This window comes from Scyliorhinus torazame, chromosome 8, assembly GCF_047496885.1.
Source record: "Scyliorhinus torazame isolate Kashiwa2021f chromosome 8, sScyTor2.1, whole genome shotgun sequence".
NCBI classification, from domain to species: Eukaryota; Metazoa; Chordata; class Chondrichthyes; order Carcharhiniformes; family Scyliorhinidae; genus Scyliorhinus; species Scyliorhinus torazame.
Genome location: NC_092714.1, coordinates 96,049,382 through 96,070,513, shown reverse-complemented (window position 1 = coordinate 96,070,513; position 21,132 = coordinate 96,049,382). Strand labels below are relative to the sequence as shown.

Genomic DNA, 21,132 nt, shown 5'->3' with positions numbered 1-21,132 from the left:
TAACTTTTAGTACTTAAGGGGAGATATTTTTTAATCCCAACATGCGCTAGTTTTTAGGCATCTAGCCAAACTCAGAGGTTGGTTGACGAAAACTATCCAGCAAACACAAGACGCAACTAAGTTTCTGGCACTGTTACAGAAAGTGAGAAAGGATACTTTCTGTTTACACAATCTCCGATCACCATTAATAGAATGTTCCTAGTTTTTGCCTTACGTACACTATTTTGGGCCTAAGCACTCTTTCTGAGCTGCTCTTGTGATGTGTGTTACTGGGCAATCCATCAGATTTTGATGGAAATTAGCACTTTAGACTTGCCTGATAACAATCAGGAGCTATCCAAATCTCATTAATAAGAACATAAGAAACTAGGAGCAGGAGTAGGCCATCTGGCCCCTCGAGCCTGCTCCGCCATTCAATGAGATCATGGCTGATCTTTTGTGGACTCAGCTCCACTTTCCGGCCCGAACACCATAACCCTTAATCCCTTTATTCTTCAAAAAACTATCTATCTTTATCTTAAAAACATTTAATGAAGGAGCTTCTACTGCTTCACTGGGCAAGGAATTCCATAGATTCACAACCCTTTGGGTGAAGAAGTTCCTCCTAAACTCAGTCCTAAATCTACTTCCCCTTATTTTGAGGCTATGCCCCCTAGTTCTGCTTTCATCCGCCAGTGGAAACAACCTGCCCGCATCTATGCTATCTATTCCCTTCATAATCTTATATGTTTCTATAAGATCCCCCCTCATCCTTCTAAATTCCAACGAGTACAGTCCCAGTCTACTCAACCTCTCCTCGTAATCCAACCCCTTCAGCTCTGCGATTAACCTAGTGAATCTCCTCTGCACACCCTCCAGTGCCAGTACGTCCTTTCTCAAGTAAGGAGACCAAAACCGAACACAATACTCCAGGTGTGGCCTCACTAACACCTTATACAATTGCAGCATAACCTCCCTAGTCTTAAACTCCATCCTTCTAGCAATGAAGGACAAAATTCCATTTGCCTTCTTAATCACCTGTTGCACCTGAAAACCAACTTTCTGCGACTCATGCACTAGCACACCCAGATCTCTCTGCACAGCAGCATGTTTTAATTTTTTATCATTTAAATAATAATCCCTTTTGCCGTTATTCTTACCAAAATGGATAACCTCACATTTGTCAACATGGTATTCCATCTGCCAGACCCTAGCCCATTCACTTAGCCTGTCCAAATCCCTCTGCAGACTTCCAGTATCCTCTGCACTTTTTGCTTTACCACTTATCTTAGTGTCGTCTGCAAACTTGGACACATTGCCCTTGGTCCCCAACTCCAAATCATCTATGTAAATTGTGAACAGTTGTGGGCCCAACACTGATCCCCGAGGGACACCACTAGCTACTGATTGCCAACCAGAGAAACACCCATTAATCCCCACTCTTTGCTTTCTATTAATTAACCAATCTTCTATCCATGCTCCTACTTTCCCCTTAATGCCATGCATCTTTATCTTATGCAACAACCTTTTGTGTGGCACCTTGTCAAAGGCTTTCTGGAAATCCAGATATACCACATCCATTGGCTCCCCGTTATCTACCGCACTGTTAATGTCCTCAAAAAATTCCACTAAATTAGTTAGGCACGACCTGCCCTTTATGAACCCATGCTGCGTCTGTCCAATGGGACAATTTCCATCCAGATGCCTCGCTATTTCTTCCTTGATGATAGATTCCAGCATCTTCCCTACTACCGAAGTTAAGCTCGCTGGCCTATAATTACCCACTTTCTGCCTACCTCCTTTTTTAAACAGTGGTGTCACGTTTGCTAATTTCCAATCCGCCGGGACCACCCCAGAGTCTAGTGAATTTTGGTACATTATCACTAGTGCATTTGCAATTTCCCTAGCCATCTCTTTTAGCACTCTGGGATGCATTCCATCAGGGCCAGGAGACTTGTCTACCTTTAGCCCCATTAGCTTGCCCATCACTACCTCCTTGGTGATATCAATCCTCTCAAGGTCCTCACCTGTCATAGCCTCATTTCCATCAGTCACTGGCATGTTATTTGTGTCTTCCACTGTGAAGACCGACCCAAATAACCTGTTCAGTTCCTCAGCCATTTCCTCATCTCCCATTATTAAATCTCCCTTCTCATCCTCTAAAGGACCAATATTTACCTTAGCCACTCTTTTTTGTTTTATGTATTTGTAGAAACTTTTACTATCTGTTTTTATATTCTGAGCAAGTTTACTCTCATGATCTATCTTACTCTTCTTTATAGCTTTTTTAGTAGCTTTCTGTTGCCTCCTAAAGATTTCCCAGTCCTCTAGTCTCCCACTGATCTTTGCTACTTTGTATATTTTTTCCTTCAATTTGATACTCTCCCTTATTTCCTTAGATATCCACTAATGGAACCAATAGTTATTTTACCAAGGTCTGGGATCTCCTAGATGTAGGTCAGTCATCCCTTTAATTTGTATCACAGAGACACTTGGACAGATTACAGAAAAGATCCTCAAAGTGATGAATATGTAGAAAAAAGTGAAATGAGGGAGGAAGTGTTTGAGACAGAGAAGCTTCCAACTAAATTACTGTCAGGAAGCTTATAGACAACTGAAAATCTTGATGGATATACAGTTAGCTATGATGGCTTTTCTTCAAGAACACGAATGGGTAGCTAATGTTTAGAAGATTTACTATTAACAGCATAGGGTGATTAAGAAAGGGTTTCATTTGGAATGACGTTTTTTGGCTCAATCATTGGCCAGGGCTGCTGCCTGCCTGAACTGTTACTTTCTGTTCCCAAGTTCTTATTTGGAAGGCCATGAAGGTTTTGAACTGATCAAGAATTATCTCAAAGCATTTTGTGGGTGGCCTCGATTTTAAGCGCCCATGCCCACTGTTCAAAAGCAAGCAATTTAAGCCGTTCAAATTCCAGGTACGTCTGGTCAGGCATTTGCGGAAGGGAAGGAATTTCTGATGGTAAGCCTCCAGCACTAATAAAATTGCCCTTCCTGCTGCCTCATGGCTCGTTGCACAATCTTCAGGCAACAGAGAATTAGCTTACTTTGCAACAGCAATGATCAGTGTAGGACTGGCAGTGTAGGACTGGCCACTTGAACTGCTTGGCTGACCATTTGAAAGAGATGCAGAAGCCATCCACCTCTGCTTCATAAACCTTGGGAATTAAATGGGCAAACTTGATTACCTCAGCCCTAAAGACTAAGCTAGTGGTGGGTTCAAAGGACACAGTGGGAACCTCCATTCTCAGCTCAAGCTCATGTATTTGCTTTGTTTGGCCCCTTGTTCCGCTCTGTAACCAATCACTGTCGATGTACCATTTGTCAATGTTCTCTGTCGATTATTCTTTTTTTGTCTATGTACGTACTTGCCTACTTGGCCGCAGAAAAATGCTTTTCACTGTACTTTGGTACATGTGACAATAAATCAAATCAAGCTGTTTTACTTTAAACTCCTACTCCTGGAATACTCTTTCCTCCTTCTGCCCCTGCCCCTCTTTTGTCCTTTTCTCAAATTCTAATTGTTGCTGCTCCAATAATTTTTCTGCCACTAATTTATCTGTTTCAGTGTCCTGAATTTCCAACTCGTGTTTCGCCGCCCGCTATAAAATGTGTTATTCTGGCAGAATGTCACTTCTAAATGCCTAGCTACATCTTTTAATTCTTCCAAAGTCATTCCTTCTTTCCAGTTTCTCATCTTGCTCTATGAAAGCATTGACATTGAATCTGAACATTTTAGGATTTCAGTATTACAGACCCAAAGGAACCTTTTGCAGTTTTAAAATTGCTTTTGAAGGCACAATTTATTGTCCCCACTCCAATTCCTTTGTCGCTCTGTGGGAATAAATGCCAGATACGAGCCCCAAGTTTTGTTACGACCAGGTGAGGTGCAGTGCAGGTCTGTTCAACCTCCTTGGTTGGTCACAACAAATGTGTTAAGATTCTTTTTTCATGAGGATTTGACTTTTCCAAATGTGTAGAACTATTTATGCTGTAAGCAACAAGGAACAAATCAAAATAGGTTTCCTGGAGTCTGAGCAAGAAAGCAGATTTATTAACCATTAAACAGGGAAAAACAGAATATAAACAAACGCACCCACGAATATGGTGATTAGCTGGTGGGTGTGGTCAGGTGTAGAATACTATAATTATTACGAGGTCAGGTTGGATTCCTGAACGGGGTGGCACACGCCTTCTTCCAAACAAGGAAGAGGAAGTCCAGCTTTTCAGCGAATTTCCTCTGCTAAAAACTTTCCCTTGACACTCCGTGTCTCTTGAATCCCTTTGTTATACTTCAGCCACTGTGAATTTCCCAGGGGTTTGGGTGATTCTGTCGGTAGTAGCCATTGTTTCAATATCCAGCGCTTTGCAATTTAATATATCTCTTCCTTAGACAGTGATGACTTTTGATGGATCTTTCAATTATGTACCTCTTTTCACACTCCCCAAGGTGTCTTGTTTGTTTTTTCACTTACACCTTGGAAGATGGCCTTGCATTAATAGTTTGTTTGGTTTCATTTCAAATTGCAAAATTTCCAGTCAGTTGAAAGTTGAAAAAAAATCAGTTTTCAAAATTAAAGATGCATAGTATGATGATAAAGTTGGCATCCATGTTTCTGAGCATAAGTCAGTCATTCAGAATAGCACCTCCAAGGAAGGGTCAAAAAACAATTTTCCACAAAACTACTTATGTGCTATTAGAATGTAGAATAAATCCAAATTGTTAAAAGGCAGCAGACTGGTGCCTCAAAGCGAGAGGGACCAGTGTTCAATTCTAGCCTTGGGTAACTGGAGTTTGCACTATTTCCTCCAGGTGCTCCAGTTTAATCCCACATTCCAAAGGTGGGCATGTTAGGTGGTGATGGGGATAGGGTGGAAGGTGGGCCTCGGTAGGGTGCTTTTTCAGAGGGTCAGTGCAGACTCGACAGGCTGAATGGCCTCCTTTTGCACTGCAGGGATTCTATGGTAGTATATAGATGGGGCCAGTAAAAATAAATCCCACATGTTTTTCTCCATTTCTTTCTCTTTCCTTTTCAACATTCTGCATTGAGGATGTGGATATTTTTTGGTGTATGAAGGACAAGTGTACAGGTAAATCTCAGGAAAACAATAACGGACCTGACCACTGTTCTGCCAGTTCCATAACATTTTCTTTTTAAAAAATAAAATAAATTTAGAGTACCCAATTCATTTTTTCCAATTAAGGGGGCAATTTAGCGTGTTCAATCCACCTACCCTGCAAATCTTTGGGTTGTAGGGGGTGAGACCCATGCAGACATGGGGAGAATGTGCCAACTCCACATAGATCAGGCCGGGACCGAACCTGGGTCCTCAGCGCCGTGAGGTAGCAATGCTAACCGTTCTGCGCCACTGTGCCGCCCTTGGTTTAGTTTATAATCTTAAAAGTCGATACTTTCTTGTACACCACCTTGTAGCCAGAGGATAGTAGGCACTTACCAGAGGAGCAGCCTGTGATGATTGCAGGCTGGGACTGGGTGCCGTTGAATACATATAATTAAATAGACGATCAATCTTCCGCAGAGGAACACCACCCCCTTTATCAGATATCTGCAGAAGTAGAAAAATTAGTAAAGACAAAGCTGAAATTTAACTACCTTCCCCAGACTCGATGGATGTCATGAAATGTTGGTTGGAGAAAAAAAAACAAGGCAAATTTTAATGTATGATAAGACCATTATAGATAATCAAACCATTACTCAATCGTACTCCCACCCATGAAAGTTAAAAATAGTTTTTCCAGGAGAAGATTGTCTTTTGATGTGCACCCAAATGTGGATCGAAGAGAAATTTGCAAAATGGTGTATCCGCAATACAAAGGCAAGATATTGCAGGCGTTATAAATCTGACCGAAGAAAAGAAAATGCTAGAAATACTCAGCGGGTCAGTCAGCATCTGTGGAGAGAGAAACAGTTAATGTTTCAGGTCCGGACTCCATAAGACCATAAGACATAGGAGCAGAATTAGGCCACTCGGCCCATCGAGTCTGCTCCGCCATTCAATCATGGCTGATATTTTCTCATCCCCATTCTCCTGCCTTCTCCCCATAACCCCTGATCCCTTTATTAATCAAGAACTTATCCAACCCCGTCTTAAAGACACTCAGTGAATTGGCCTCCACAGCCTTCGGTGGCAAAGAGTTCCAGATTCACCACCCTCTGGCTGAAGAAATTCCTCCTCATCTCTGTTTGAAAGGATCGTCCCTTTAGTCTGAGATGGTGACCTCTGGTTCTAGTTTCTCTTACAAGTGGAAACATCCTCTCCAAATCCACACCTCGCAGTATCCTGTAAGTTTCAATAAGATCGCCCTACATCCTTCTAAGCTTCAACGAGTACAGACCCAGAGTCCTCAACCGTTCCTCATACGACAAGTTCTTCATTCCAGGAACCTCCTCTGGACCCTTTCCAAGGCCAACACATCCTTCCTTCGATCCTTCCAGCATGAGAACAATGTCACTGATGCGGATGTATCAGGGGTTAGCATCAAAATGCAGTCTCTGAGCATCTTATGTGCTTACACTTCACAAATTCATTATGGAATTCACTCATGCTACTCTTTTAGCTGGTGAACAATCCAAATCAGTGTTTTTCAAACTTTTTCCCCTGGGACCCACTTCGCGACTCACGCCGGCCGATCTTTGCGGCCCACCATTTTAATTTATCTTTCATGCAACAGGTGCGCCTGCTTGGTCCTCAATCTCACTTGCTTTGTCATTCACTTCCCCCCCCAGTAACAAAAAAAAGAAAGGAAGCTCGCGTGGCAAGACAGGAACATGGCAAGTCAATAAGATACAGAGCTTTGTACATTGGATTCTTCCCGTACATGTCAGTTTCCGGACCATTCATGTGTTTTCTTGCTCAAATGCCCCCCCAGAGAAACCCCCCCATGCCGCTCCCTCCCTCTCTCTCTCCCTCCCCCCCTCAACGAACGATGGCTCCCCCCTCCCCCCCTGGGTTGCTGTTGTCCGACCTTCATCTAAAGCTCCGCGAGATGGTCTAGGAACGGTTGCCACCGCCTGTAAAACCCCTGCGCAGACCCTCTCAAAGCAAACTTTATCCTTTCCAACTTGATAAACCCTGCCATATCATTTATCCAGGCCTCCACGCTGGGGGGCTTCGCCTCTTTCCACATTAACAAGATCCTTCGCCGGGCTACAAGGGACGCAAAGGCCAGAATGCCGGCCTCTCTCGCCTCCTGCACTCCCGGCTCGTCCACTACTCCAAATAGTGCTAGCCCCCAGCTTGGCTTGACCCGGACTTCCACCACCTTAGATACTGTTACTGCAACTCCCCTCCAGAACCCCTCCAGTGCCGGGCATGACCAAAACATATGGACACGGTTCGCCGGACTTCCTGAGCACCTCCCACATCTGTCCTCCATCCCAAAGAACCTACACTCAGCCTCGCCCCCATCATATGCGCTCTATGAACCACCTTAAATTGTATCAGGCTAAGCCTGGCACACGAGGAAGAGGAATTAACCCTACTTAGAGCATCAGCCCACAGCCCCTCCTCGATCTCCTCCCCCAACTCCTCTTCCCATTTACCCTTCAGCTCCTCTATCAGAGCCTCCCCCTCTTCTTTCATCTCCTGGTATATCGCCGACACCTTGCCCTCTCCAACCCATACGCCCAAAATCACGCTATCTTGAATCCCCGGTGCCGGGAGCAGCGGGAATTCCCTCACCTGCCGCCTCACAAACGCCCTCACTTGCTTGTACCTGAAAGCGTTTCCCGGGGGTAGCCCAAACTTCTCCTCCAGCACCCCTAAGCTCACAAACGTCCTGTCAATGAACAGGTTCCCCCATTCTTCTAATCCCTGCCCTATGCCAGCTCTGAAACCCCCCCCGTCCATCCTTCCTGGGACAAACCGATGGTTGTCTCTGATCGGGGACCACACCGAGGCTCCCGTCGCACCCCTGTGCCATCTCCACTGCCCCCAAATCTTTCGCGTTGCCGCCACCACCGGGCTCGTGGTGTACCTTGTCGGAGAGAGCGGCAGCGGCGCCATCACCAGCGCCCCCAGGCTTGTTCCTTTGCAGGACGCCATCTCCAACCTCTTCCACGCCGCCCCCCTCCCTCCATCACCAACTTACGGATCATCGCCACGTTGGCTGCCCAGTAGTAACCACCCAAATTCGGCAACGCCAACACTCCTCTATCTCTGCTACGCTCCAGGAACACCCTCCTTACCCTCGGGGTCTTGCTTGCCCCCACAAATCCCATAATGCTCCTGCTTACCCTCTTAAAGAAGGCCTTAGTAATCACAATTGGGAGGGATTGGAATACAAAAAGAAACCTCGGGAGGACCACCATTTTAATCGACTGTACCCTGCCCGCCAGCAAGAGTGTCAACATGTCCCACCTTCGGTGTTGGAACCAGGGCTGGATAGGTCGAAGTCCAGGACTGGAAGGAGGCCGGCAGCAGCCAAGGTACTTAAAGATTTTATGGAGCAGATGGGAGGTGTAGACCCGTGGAGATTTAGCAGACCTAGGAGTAAGGAGTTCTCGTTTTTCTCCAATGTCCATAAAGTCTACTCGCGAATAGACTTTTTTGTGCTGGGAAGGGAGTTGATCCCGAATGGGAGGGGAACGGAGTATATGGCTATAGCCATTTCGGATCACGCTCCACACTGGGTAGACTTGGAGATAGGGGAGGAAACAGGAGGGCGCCCACCCTGGAGAATGGACATGGGACTAATGGCAGATGAGGGGGTGTGTCTAAGGGTGAGGGGGTGCATTGAAAAGTACTTGGAACTCAATGATAATGGGGAGGTCCAGGTGGGAGTGGTCTGGGAGGAGCTGAAGGCGGTGGTTAGAGGGGAGCTGATATCAATAAGGGCACATAAAGGGAAGCAGGAGAGTAAGGAACGGGAGCGGTTGCTGCAAGAACTTTTGAGGGTGGACAGACAATATGCGGAAGCACCGGAGGAGGGACTGTACAGGGAAAGGCAAAGGCTACATGTAGAATTTGACTTGCTGACTACGGGCACTGCAGAGGCACAATGGAGGAAGGCACAGGGTGTACAGTACGAATATGGGGAGAAGGCGAGCAGGTTGCTGGCACACCAATTGAGGAAAAGGGGAGCAGCGAGGGAAATAGGGGGAGTGAGGGATGAGGAAGGAGAGATGGAGCGGGGAGCAGAGAGAGTGAATGGAGTGTTCAAGACATTTTATAAAAAATTATATGAAGCTCAACCCCCGGATGGGAGGGAGAGAATGATGAGCTTTTTGGATCGGCTGGAATTTCCCAAGGTGGAAGAGCAGGAAAGGGTGGGACTGGGAGCACAGATCGAGGTAGAAGAAGTGGTGAAAGGAATTAGGAGCATGCAGGCGGGAAAGGCCCCGGGACCGGATGGATTCCCAGTCGAATTCTATAGAAAATATGTGGACTTGCTCGCCCTGGTATTGACGAGGACCTTTAATGAGGCAAAGGAAAGGGGACAACTGCCCCCGACTATGTCTGAAGCAACGATATCGCTTCTCTTAAAGAAGGAAAAGGACCCGCTACAATGCAGGTCCTATAGACCTATTTCCCTCCTAAATGTAGATGCCAAGATCCTGGCCAAGGTAATGGCAATGAGAATAGAGGAATGTGTCCCGGGGGTGGTCCACGAGGACCAAACTGGGTTTGTGAAGGGGAGACAGCTGAACACGAATATACGGAGGCTGTTAGGGGTAATGATGATGCCCCCACCAGAGGGGGAAACGGAGATAGTAGTGGCGATGGATGCCGAGAAAGCATTTGATAGAGTGGAGTGGGATTATTTGTGGGAGGTGTTGAGGAGATTTGGTTTTGGAGAGGGGTATGTTAGATGGGTGCAGCTGTTGTATAGGGCCCCGATGGCGAGTGTGGTCACGAATGGACGGGGATCTGCATATTTTCGGCTCCATAGAGGGACAAGGCAGGGATGCCCTCTGTCCCCATTATTGTTTGCACTGGCGATTGAGCCCCTGGCGATAGGGTTGAGGGGTTCCAAGAAGTGGAGGGGAGTACTTAGAGGAGGAGAAGAACACCGGGTATCTTTGTATGCGGACGATTTGCTACTATACGTGGCAGACCCGGCGGAGGGGATGCCAGAAATAATGCGGATACTTGGGGAGTTTGGGGATTTTTCAGGGTATAAATTGAACATGGGGAAAAGTGAGTTGTTTGTGGTGCATCCAGGGGAGCAGAGTAGAGAAATAGAGGACCTACCGTTGAGGAAGGTAACAAGGGACTTTCGTTACCTGGGGATCCAGATAGCCAAGAATTGGGGCACATTGCATAGGTTAAATTTAACGCGGTTGGTGGAACAAATGGAGGAGGATTTCAAGAGATGGGATATGGTATCCCTGTCACTAGCAGGGAGGGTGCAGGCGGTTAAGATGGTGGTCCTCCCGAGATTCCTCTTTGTGTTTCAGTGCCTCCCGGTGGTGATCACGAAGGCTTTTTTTAAAAGGATTGAAAAGAGCATCATGGGTTTTGTGTGGGCCGGGAAGACCCCGAGAGTGAGGAAGGGATTCTTACAGCGTAGCAGGGATAGGGGGGGGGGCTGGCACTACCGAGCCTAAGTGAGTATTATTGGGCCGCTAATATTTCAATGGTGAGTAAGTGGATGGGAGAGGAGGAGGGAGCGGCGTGGAAGAGATTAGAGAGGGCGTCCTGTAGGGGGACTAGCCTACAGGCTATGGTGACAGCCCCATTGCCGTTCTCACCGAGGAACTACACCACAAGCCCGGTGGTGGTGGCTACACTGAAGATTTGGGGACAGTGGAGACGGCATAGGGGAAAGACTGGAGCCTTGGGGGGGTCCCCGATAAGAAACAACCATAGGTTTGCCCCGGGGGGAATGGATGGGGGATATGGAATGTGGCAAAGAGCAGGAATAACACAACTGAAAGATCTGTTTGTGGATGGGAAGTTCGCGAGTCTGGGAGCGCTGACCGAGAAATATGGGTTGCCCCAAGGGAATGCATTCAGGTATATGCAACTGAGGGCTTTTGCGAGGCAACAGGTGAGGGAATTCCCGCAGCTCCCAACACAAGAGGTGCAGGACAGAGTGATCTCAAAGACATGGGTGGGGGATGGTAAGGTGTCAGATATATATAGGGAAATGAGGGACGAAGGGGAGACTATGGTAGATGAACTAAAAGGGAAATGGGAAGAAGAGCTGGGGGAGGAGATCGAGGAGGGGCTGTGGGCAGATGCCCTAAGCAGGGTAAACTCGTCGTCCTCGTGTGCCAGGCTAAGCCTGATTCAGTTTAAGGTATTACACAGGGCGTATATGACTGGAGCACGGCTCAGTAAATTTTTTGGGGTGGAGGATAGGTGTGCGAGGTGCTCGAGAAGCCCAGCGAATCATACCCATATGTTTTGGTCATGCCCGGCACTACAGGGGTTTTGGAGGGGGGTGACAAAGGTGCTTTCAAAAGTAGTGGGGGTCCGGGTCGAACCAAGCTGGGGGTTGGCTATATTTGGGGTTGCACAAGAGCCAGGAGTGCAGGAGGCGAGAGAGGCCGATGTTTTGGCCTTTGCGTCCCTAGTAGCCCGGCGCAGGATATTGCTAATGTGGAAAGAAGCCAAGCCCCCGGGGGTGGAGACCTGGATAAATGACATGGCAGGGTTTATAAAGCTAGAGCGGATTAAGTTCGTTCTAAGGGGATCAGCTCAAGGGTTCACCAGGCGGTGGCAACCGTTCGTCGAATACCTCGCAGAAAGATAGATGGAATGGAAAAAGAAGGCAGCAGCAGCAGCAGCAGCCCAGGATCGGGGGGGGGGGGGGGGGGGGGGGACCAGAAGGACTCTCAGGGTTGTTAATATATACTGTATAATATGTATAGGTCGTTGCTACAGATAATTATATATTGGACTGTTAAATTATATTTTTGGAGAGTGTTACTTGTGATAAGGCAGTTGCCAATTAGGGTTAGTTTTCATTTTTGTTATTTATTATTTATTCATTTGCTGTTTATAAAATAGGTCATTGTTATTTGTGTTGTTATAATATTGTGTAAAGGATGCACAATATACTGTGTTGGTTGACCAAAAATTTTCAATAAAATATTTTAAAAAAAACAAAAAACATGTCCCACCTTTTAAAATCCTCCTCCATCTGTTCCACCAGCCACGTCAAATTAAGTTTGTGCAGTGCCCCCCAGCTCCTGGCTACCTGAATCCCCAAGTATCGAAAGCTCCTTTCTGCCCTCCTCAATGGTAGGTCGTCTATCCCTCTTCCCTGGTCCCCCGGATGTATCACAAAGAGCTCACTCTTTCCCACATTGAGCTTTTAGCCCGAAAAGTCTCCAAACTCCCTTAAGATCTGCATGACTTCAACCATCCCCTCCACTGGATCCACCACATACAGCAACAGGTCGTCTGCGTACAGCGACACTCGATGTTCCTCTCCCCCTCAAACCACCCCCTTCCATTTCCCCGACTCCTTTCACGCCATGGCCAAAGGTTCAATTGCTAATGCAAACAGCAGAGGGGACAGGGGGCACCCCTGCCTCGTCCCTCGATACAGCCGGTAATACTCCGACCTCCGCCAGTTCGTGACCACACTCGCCACTGGGGCTCTATACAGGAGCTTAACCCAACTGATAAACCCTCCCCCGAACCCAAACCTCCTCAACACTTCCCAGAGATACTCCCACTCTACCCGGTCAAAGGCCTTCTCCGCGTCCATGGCTGCCACTATCTCCACTTCTCCCTCCACCGATGGCATCATTATCACATTAGTATTTAACTGCCTACCCTTTACGAATCCAGTCTGGTCCTCGTGAATCACCCCCGGGACATAGTCCTCAATCCTCATAACCAACATTTTTGCCAGCAACTTAGCATCGACGTTAAGGTGCGAGATCGGTCTATACGACCCACATTGCAGTGGGTCCTTATCCCGCATCAAGATCAAAGAGATCGTAGCCTCCGACATTGTCGGGGGCAGGGTCCCCCCCCTTGCTTCATTGAAGGTCCTTACCAGCAACGGGGCTAACAGGTCTACATACTTCCTGTAAAACTCCACCGGGAACCCATCCGGCCCCGGGGCCTTCCTGCCTGCGTGCTCCCCAGTCCTTTAACCAGCTCCTCCACCCCAATTGGCACCCCCAAACCAGCCACCTCCTTCCTGCTCCTCCACCTTTGGGAACCTCAATTGGTCCAAAATTCGCCGCATCTCCTCTTTTCCCCCTGGGGGCTGGGACCTATACAGCTCCTTGTAAAAGGCCTTAAAAGCCTCATTCACTTTCCCCGCACTCCGCACCGTAGTTCCCCTGCCATCCTTGACTCCGTCTATTTCCCTCGCTGCCATCCTCTTACGGAGCTGATGTGCCAGCATCCGACTCGCCTTCTCCCCAATATGTCATTCACAATTACATTTCAGCTAAGGACTTCAGCTGATGATTTAAGTGTTTACTGCATCCTTTGAAATAAATTAAGAAGTCTGTCCTCATACCTGCCATGCTTAGTCTTCAAATGCCTTTGAAATTGAGGGTTTTAAACTTTCAGCTCTCGGTACTTCTCTGCATATAACACACATGGGCTTTGCATTCCGATTTGCATTGGTACAATTAACAAAGCCATTCCTCAAGAAATCGTCTTAATACTAATTTGTTCCCGATTTCAGTTTCTTCTTAATGGGCTATTCACCAGAGGCCCTGGAGCTCTGTATGTAGCCCATGCCAGCACTGCTTTGTCCTGCCGTGGACTCTCCCAAGAAGCTCTCTCCAGCAGATTTAGTTGAGAGATCCTGGTTTGTTTGTGTCTCTGCCCCTCTCTTCCTTATCACTAAACAAGCCATCTTCAGTTCTTCATAGTCATGTTGTTTGCTTGCTGGCAGCTATAAAATGGGGGAACTCACCTCCTCGATTTTGAGCCAAAGCACGGACGTACAATGCTTGTGACATCAATGCATGTGACGGGTGCGTGACCTGCTCTTTGCTGCCACTTCTGCCGGGAAGACTCCATCGCTGGTATTTAGAGGCTGGTCACGGCTGGCATTCTCAGCTTAAAAGCCGGTCGCGGCCAGCAAAGCCAGTTGCAGCCGTTGGGCGCATCTCCCGTGATCGAGAACCCCCCACTATCCTCCCAACACCCGCCTGCAACCTGCATTCTAAAAACCCTGATCCAAATAGCAACATTCATTCAAAAACAGCACTGAAAAATTCACAGCACAAAGGTAAATGCACAAGCAAAATATAACTATGTACATGGCTAGCAGTGTAAAATTAAGTAGAATTAATTCACTTTTGCTATACTCTGTAGTCTGTCGCATTTCATCATGAAGAAAACCATCAACAGCCAAAAGACAGACAAATGACCGACCATGGGGATGCTCCCTTTGGATTCCTGCAAGGCACTTGAAGCATTAGAGACTTATGTGCAGGTCTTCATGGATTCAGGTGACACACTTCAATTACCACTTTCCAGGCAATCCTAATCTCCGTGCTGCAATCACAATCCCTCCCCAAAATTGTTAACTTCAAATTTTTACTGCTCATTAACAGCAAGTCTGAATTGAACTGACTGTCAAGATCCAGAATGCTGTGAAACAAGTTCATCAGTGTGACCATAGCAATGCCTTAATATGCATATCTTGATAAAATAAACAAGAATTTACTCACTTTCTGTCAAGTTATTTTTGTACAAATCTTCAAAACAGTGCTGAATAAAGATACATAGTCCTTTAGTACCTAGTTTCCATCAACATGCTATCACTTATTTAAGCACAATTCATGGGTAGACCAAAGTTGATAAAATCTAAAAAGAAATTGTTCTACTAACCTTAACAGACAAATCTTCTTTCCCCAATGTTACCAAAGTTTTGATCGGAGGATAACCTTCTTTTCTCCCTTCATGAAGTTCCACGGTAGCTCTCATCGAGTTCTGTGTTAAATAGAAACCCCATACATGAAGATGGTTAACATGAAGGATCAATTTGTTGATCCTGCATTCCCAACACATCTAAATGGTGTGCAAATCACAGAGGACGACATAATTCTACAGGATTCTGTGATCAATTTACCAAAAGAAATACTTGAGGGCTAGATTCAGACAAGTTTAAAAATAGGCTGAAGGTGATTAAAATACAAATATGCAAAATAGTGATGCTATTTTCCCCCAAAAACTGTTAAATAATTTATTATTGTCTTAAAAACACCACCTATGGTGAGAAGTCCATGGTCGGTAATGTTTGACAGGATTGCATGGTACAGACCTTGTATTCAAGAATGAATATGGGTAGGCAAAAAGACCATGGCTAACTGAAAGGGAAAACATTTGTCAGTCTTAAATGAAGAATACTTTACAGTAGCGGAGATATTTTTAATTACCCTTAAACAAAAGTATGTATGAAATGTTGGCCATGCAGGTGACCCTTACACCCTTATAACTCATTTGAAATCAAGCCAATCACCACAATCAATGGTGTCAAGCGAGATGGACAACTTCAGGAAAGCATGAATTTATTACACAAGGACACGTTGTATGGGTTGAAGTAAATCCAATCATAAATGTTGCAATGTATGTTCACTTGCTTTGAAATAAGGCAACAGAATAATTCACATCTAGCTTGGTCTTGTCAGTGTCAAAGGTTTGCAAAAGCACAAAGAGCCACTTGCAAGAAAAACAAGCATCCAATTCAGAACATAAAGTGATGCACAATTATTTTACTGCTGGCTCATGCATTCGGACATGTAGATATTGAGCACTGTGTATCTACTCCAGCATACAAGTGAAATGGAATGCACTTATAGTTGCGACTGCTGTCAAAGAAGAAGGGAAAGTAATGTTTACAAGACCGTAGGTTGGTAACCGACACTTTTAGGACAGACGGTGGAAGAATTTAACTTCTGTGATGAACACACAGAACAGACGGTTTAGCCAGCAGTACCAGTCTGAGCAATATTACGATTAGTGGTTAATTGGTTAACCACATTGGCAGCTAAAAATGCACAGGCAGCAAGTCTAATATAATAAAAATTCCTGTGACATTTCACTTTATAAAACAAAATTTTGCACCGAGTCACAAAGATTTTAGGGCAAATGACCAAAATCTTGATCGGATGTTTTAAAGAGCATCTTAAAGGTGGAAAATGAAGTACAGAATTGGGAGATGTTTAGAGTGGAAATTCCAGATTCTCGGGACTAGGCAGCTTAAAGCACAGCCATCAATGGTGGCGCAATTAAAATTGGGGAAGCTCAAGAGGCCAGAATTAGACAGGTGCAGATATCACAGAGGAGATTACAGAGATGGTGGGGAGCGAGGCCAAGGAAGAATTTCATGGAATTTCTACAATGCAGGAGGCGGCAATTTGGCCCATCAAGTCTGCACCGGCCGTCTGAAAGAGTATCCTATTGAGGCCTATGCCCCCACCCAACCTTTTGGACACCAAGGAGCAATTTTGCATGGCCAACCAACCTAAGCTGCACATCTTTGGATGGTGGGAGGAAACCGGGGCACCTGGAGGAAACCCACACAGACACGGGGAGAACATACAAACTCCACAAAGACAGTCAGCCAAGGTTGGAATTGAACCCAGGTACCTGCCGCTGTGAGGCAGCAGTGCTAACCACTGTACCACCATGCCGCCCTTGAAAGCAAGGTTGAGAATTTTAAAATTGTGACATTGAAGCAGACAACGTAGATTAGCAAGCATAATTAAAACTTAGTTACTGTGGATAGTCGGTTTTATCAGTATTCAGTTTCTTTCGTTTTTAATGCTGCCACATATGTGCATCAATCATTGAGCAAGGCTTACATGGTATCTTCGAGGCTGCTGCCCAGGTGCGAAAACTCATAGCTTAGTGGAAACATTGGTGTACAGGACTTGGTACAAGTTGGGGCAAGGGCAGCAGAGTTTTGGATAATGTCAAATTTATAAAGATTTGAACATGGGAGACCAGTATGAAGAAGGGATGGAGTTGGGCGATGCTATGGAGGCAGAAATAGGCCACTTAAGTGATGGCATGGATGCGTGGTTGAGGCTGCTTGAAATCAGTCAGTTGGAGGAGCAGCACGGTGATGCAGTGGTTAGCACTGCTGCCTCACAGCACCAAGGAGACAGGTTCGATTCCGGCCTCAAGTCACTGTCCGTGTGGAGTTTGCACATTTTCCCCATGTCTGCATGGGTCTCACCCTTCACCCCTCCACAACCCAAAGATGTGCAGGGCAGGTTGATTGACCATATCTTTTTGTTAAAACAGTAAATAGGTGGATTGACCACACTAAATTGCCCCTTAATTAGTTAATAAAAATAAATCAGTCAATTGGTTGAATAGGTCACAGTCAAACCTATTCATTTCAGATGTAATGAAGTGAATGAAATTCCATGCTGCATTGAAGAGGAACATTTTCAATCTGATGGTGTGTGTTGTCCATTTGCACCTTGACATGCTTGTAATTGGGGCGTTGGGGCAATGGGTATGCACTCAAATAGAAGGACGCCACCAGTAATGTTCTGTAACCATCGCTGGTGGGGCCCTAACAATTCATTATTAACTAAAACAATAGCAAACACAGAGGGCCATATATACAAGTTTGCCGTGACACAAAGATTGGTCATAGTAAGTAGCGCTGTTAGGAGCATAAAGTTACAAAGAGGCATTGATCAATTAAGTGAGTGGGCAGAACTTAGATTTCAACCAAGAAACACTGATTGCTAGTTTGGAGTGTGCAGCTACTTTGTTTATGCATGTGGTCTCTTTAGGTTCTTTTATATGGTTGTGTGGTCTTAGTCGGAACACTGATTTCAATGCATATAAATAAGACATAATTCATTCTGGATCCAAAAAGATGAGACCAGAGTATTATGTGAAATGTGTGCTCACACCGCTGCAGCAGTCTGGAAGATACCGTGCAGATCCTTTTCAATGATGATTAATGCATGTGTGATGACAAAAAAAAATTCCGCACTAATAAAACCAACCATGCACAACAACCAAATTTAAATTGTGCTTACTGATCTATGCTGCCTGGAACTAGCTGGGAACAGTAAAGGGCCAAAGAGATTTAGGGGTCCACATACAGATATCACTAGAATATAGTCTGGTGCAAAAGAAAATCAAGAAGTCTTTATAACTAGAGGGCCAGAATATAGAAGGAAGGACATTTTGCCAGGAAAGAATATAGTGGGTTTTGGAAAGAGTGCAGCTTAGTTTAACCAGAATGTTCAAAGGCTCCAAGGAGCTTACTTGTATTTCCTGGAATAAAGAGGATTAAGGGGTGATTTGATTGAAGCTTTTAGGATTTTGAAAGGAATTGATAGAGTGGCTAGAGAAACCTCTGGTGCTGGTGTGGGAGTACAGAATAAGGAAACATAAAACTTTACAAACAAGCACAGGCCATTCAGGAGAGAAGTTAGGAAAAACAACGGAAATAGATAATAGACTTATTCAGGCACTTCACTGCCACCTTTTCACAGGCAATTGGAGACAAGGGGCGTCATTCTCCGACCCCCCGCCGGGTCGGAGAATGGCCGTTGGCCGCCGTGAATCCCGCCCCCGCCAAAGTCTCCGGTACCGGAGATTGGGTGGGGGCGGGAATCGGGCCACGCCGGTTGGCGGGACCCCCCGCTCAATTCTCCGGCCCGGATGGGCCGAAGTCCCGCCCAGAAATTGCCTGTCCCGCCGGCGTAAATCAAAGCTGGTATTCACCGGCGGGACCAGGCGGCGTGGGCGGGCTCCGAGGTGGGGCGCGGGGCGATCTGACCCCGGGGGGTGCCCCACGGTGGCCTGGCTTGCGATCGGGGCCGACCGATCCGCGGGCGGGCCTGTGCCGTGGGGGCACTCTTTCCCTTCCGCCTCCGCCACGGCCTCCACCATGGCGGAGGCGGAAGAGACTCTTCCCACTGCGCATGCGCGGGAAACTGTCAGCGGCCGCTGACGCTCCCGCGCCGCATTTCCGCGCCAGCTGGCGGGGCAACAAACTCCATTTCCACCAGCTGGCGGAGTGGAAATCCCTCCGGCGTCGGCCTAGCCCCTCAATGTTGGGGCTCGGCCCCCAAAGATGCGGAGCATTCCGCACCTTTGGGGCGGCGCGATGCCCGTCTGATTGGCGCCGATTTGGGCGCCAGTTGGCGGACATCGCGCCGTTGGGGGAGAATTTCGCCCAAGCTTAGTAACAAACGTGTGACAATGTCCACATTCCAGGAAAGAATTTTTTAAAAATATTTGTGTAGAAATATGGAGCTCCCCCTCACAAGAAGCAGTAATGCTAGCTCAATTAATAATTTTAATTGGAGATGGAATTTTGCTTACCAAGGAATATCACGCCAAGACGGCTAAATGGAGTTAGCACAGATGAGCTATGATTTTGTTGAATGATAGAACAGGTTTAAGGGCTGAAGGGTCTACCCTCCTTCTTACAGGTGGTGAGAAAGGTTAAGGAAACTCAGCACACATTTGTTACACTCTAAGCTTTCAGTACCTACATCTTATTGTTAACTTTAAACACTAATGACATAGAATAAAATTTGCAGGTTGGTGCCCAGGAAGACAGGTAAATCACCACAATGGAAGCCCCTTAAGCTGCCACAAATGCAAGCACAAAAAAATATGTCTCTATCTTCCTAGTTATCATGCACGTGCAACAAAAATTGCCAACTTACTTTAAAAAGTTCGAACAACATGTGAAAGAGATGCGAGGGTACATACACCACTTGGATAGGTTTCACGGATGTTTTAGCTAAAATAAAGACACAAGTTCATTCATTGGTTATACTCTTCTTTTGCATGCTTGTCAGTGATATAATGCTCCAAACACATTTCTCCAATTCTGGAGACAACCATTTGTTCAAACTCAGTTGAGCCAATGAGCAAAGCATAATGTATTAGGATTTTCTGGGAATTAAGTCATTAAAAGCAAATCTTGTGAAAGAGCTCAGAAATTAAGTAATTTCAAAAAGTAAAGGAGGACTAACAAGCAACCCATATTTGGGGGAAATAAATTAAAGCTTGACCTGGAGATTAATCCAAAGCATCCAATTTCACAGGGTCAATGTGGTTGTGCTGAGCTGAGGAAAAATGATATTCCAGGCGTATCTGCTTAGTGCCTATTAATCAGGAATCCTATAGAATATCAGCTTAGGTAAACATATATGGCTGACAGTTGTTATCACTATGGCCACTATCGGTTAGCAAACAAAAGAATTGGCCAGCTAGCACTTTCAAGGATCAATCAACATATTTAAGTAGCCCAACAATCAGTTGACTGGCATTGTAGATAAGAGGTCAGCATTAGTCCACCTTAAAATGACATTTATGATGTGTTGGTGCAACTTCATATTAAGTAAATAATGTTGATGCAAGTTCACATAAGTAAATAATGTTGATATTGACTGACAATTTTTGTTTTTGCCATTGTGTCAGGCATTAAATAAGCAATACACTGAAACTTTATTATCACACTTGATTGTTTACAAATGAATTTTAGGCTAAAAAACTTGGAAGTTTTATTCACCATTAAATTCATCAATCTCCAGTTCTGGGGATCCCATGTAATACTGTTCACAGAGCATCTTTGCAGTCTCATATGCATCTGTGTAAAGAAAACGAAATCACAAAAATGCATACAGTACAAAACATGGATAAAATGCAAAGCAAGGGTTTCTAGAAGTAGAGTTTCAGCTGCGCAGAATGCAGCCAGAATATTGTATGATAATAATAACACGTCTATCAGTATTTAGTTATTAGTCTTTTAGTATTTAGCTTGATCATGTTACCACAACAAAAGCAATATCCTTAAGATGATGGAAATCTGAAATAACAGAAAATGCTGGAAATATTCAGCAGGCTGGACAACATTGTGATAGTCTCGTTATGCCCTTAAAAGAAAATTTGACCATGGTCTCCTCTTAAAAATGCAACATGGAATAATGGCCACTTACTACCACAAAGTTATTTCCAGAAAGTCAGGTGAAACCCAATGGGTGGACACTGGGACATATCGAAGTTGCCATCACATATCCAAACCTAGCATGATAGGGAGGGGTCAACACCTTGGGTGGAATTTTCCACTTATAAGACTATGCATAGTGGTGGGCAGCTCCTTTCTTGCTGGTCAGAAATGCAGGATCCCACACAAGAACCTGCACATTGAATCTCATCAATTATGCACAGGCGAGCTTCCCGCCGAGT

At 45.6% G+C, this 21,132-nt stretch overlaps 1 protein-coding gene across 2 annotated transcripts in view; it reads right to left on the bottom strand.

Annotated features, from left to right (window-relative positions):
* The window catches only part of pdk3a (pyruvate dehydrogenase kinase, isozyme 3a), a 91,212-nt gene that overhangs the window by 30,649 nt on the left and 39,431 nt on the right, over nucleotides 1-21,132 (bottom strand). For both annotated transcript variants that reach the window (XM_072513946.1, XM_072513947.1), the window contains exons 6-9: nucleotides 20,456-20,533; nucleotides 19,605-19,681; nucleotides 14,782-14,883; nucleotides 5,458-5,568 (exon numbers count right to left, since the gene is read on the bottom strand). In XM_072513946.1, the coding sequence (XP_072370047.1) occupies nucleotides 5,458-5,568; nucleotides 14,782-14,883; nucleotides 19,605-19,681; nucleotides 20,456-20,533 (368 nt within the window). The remainder of the gene's footprint in view (nucleotides 1-5,457; nucleotides 5,569-14,781; nucleotides 14,884-19,604; nucleotides 19,682-20,455; nucleotides 20,534-21,132) is intronic.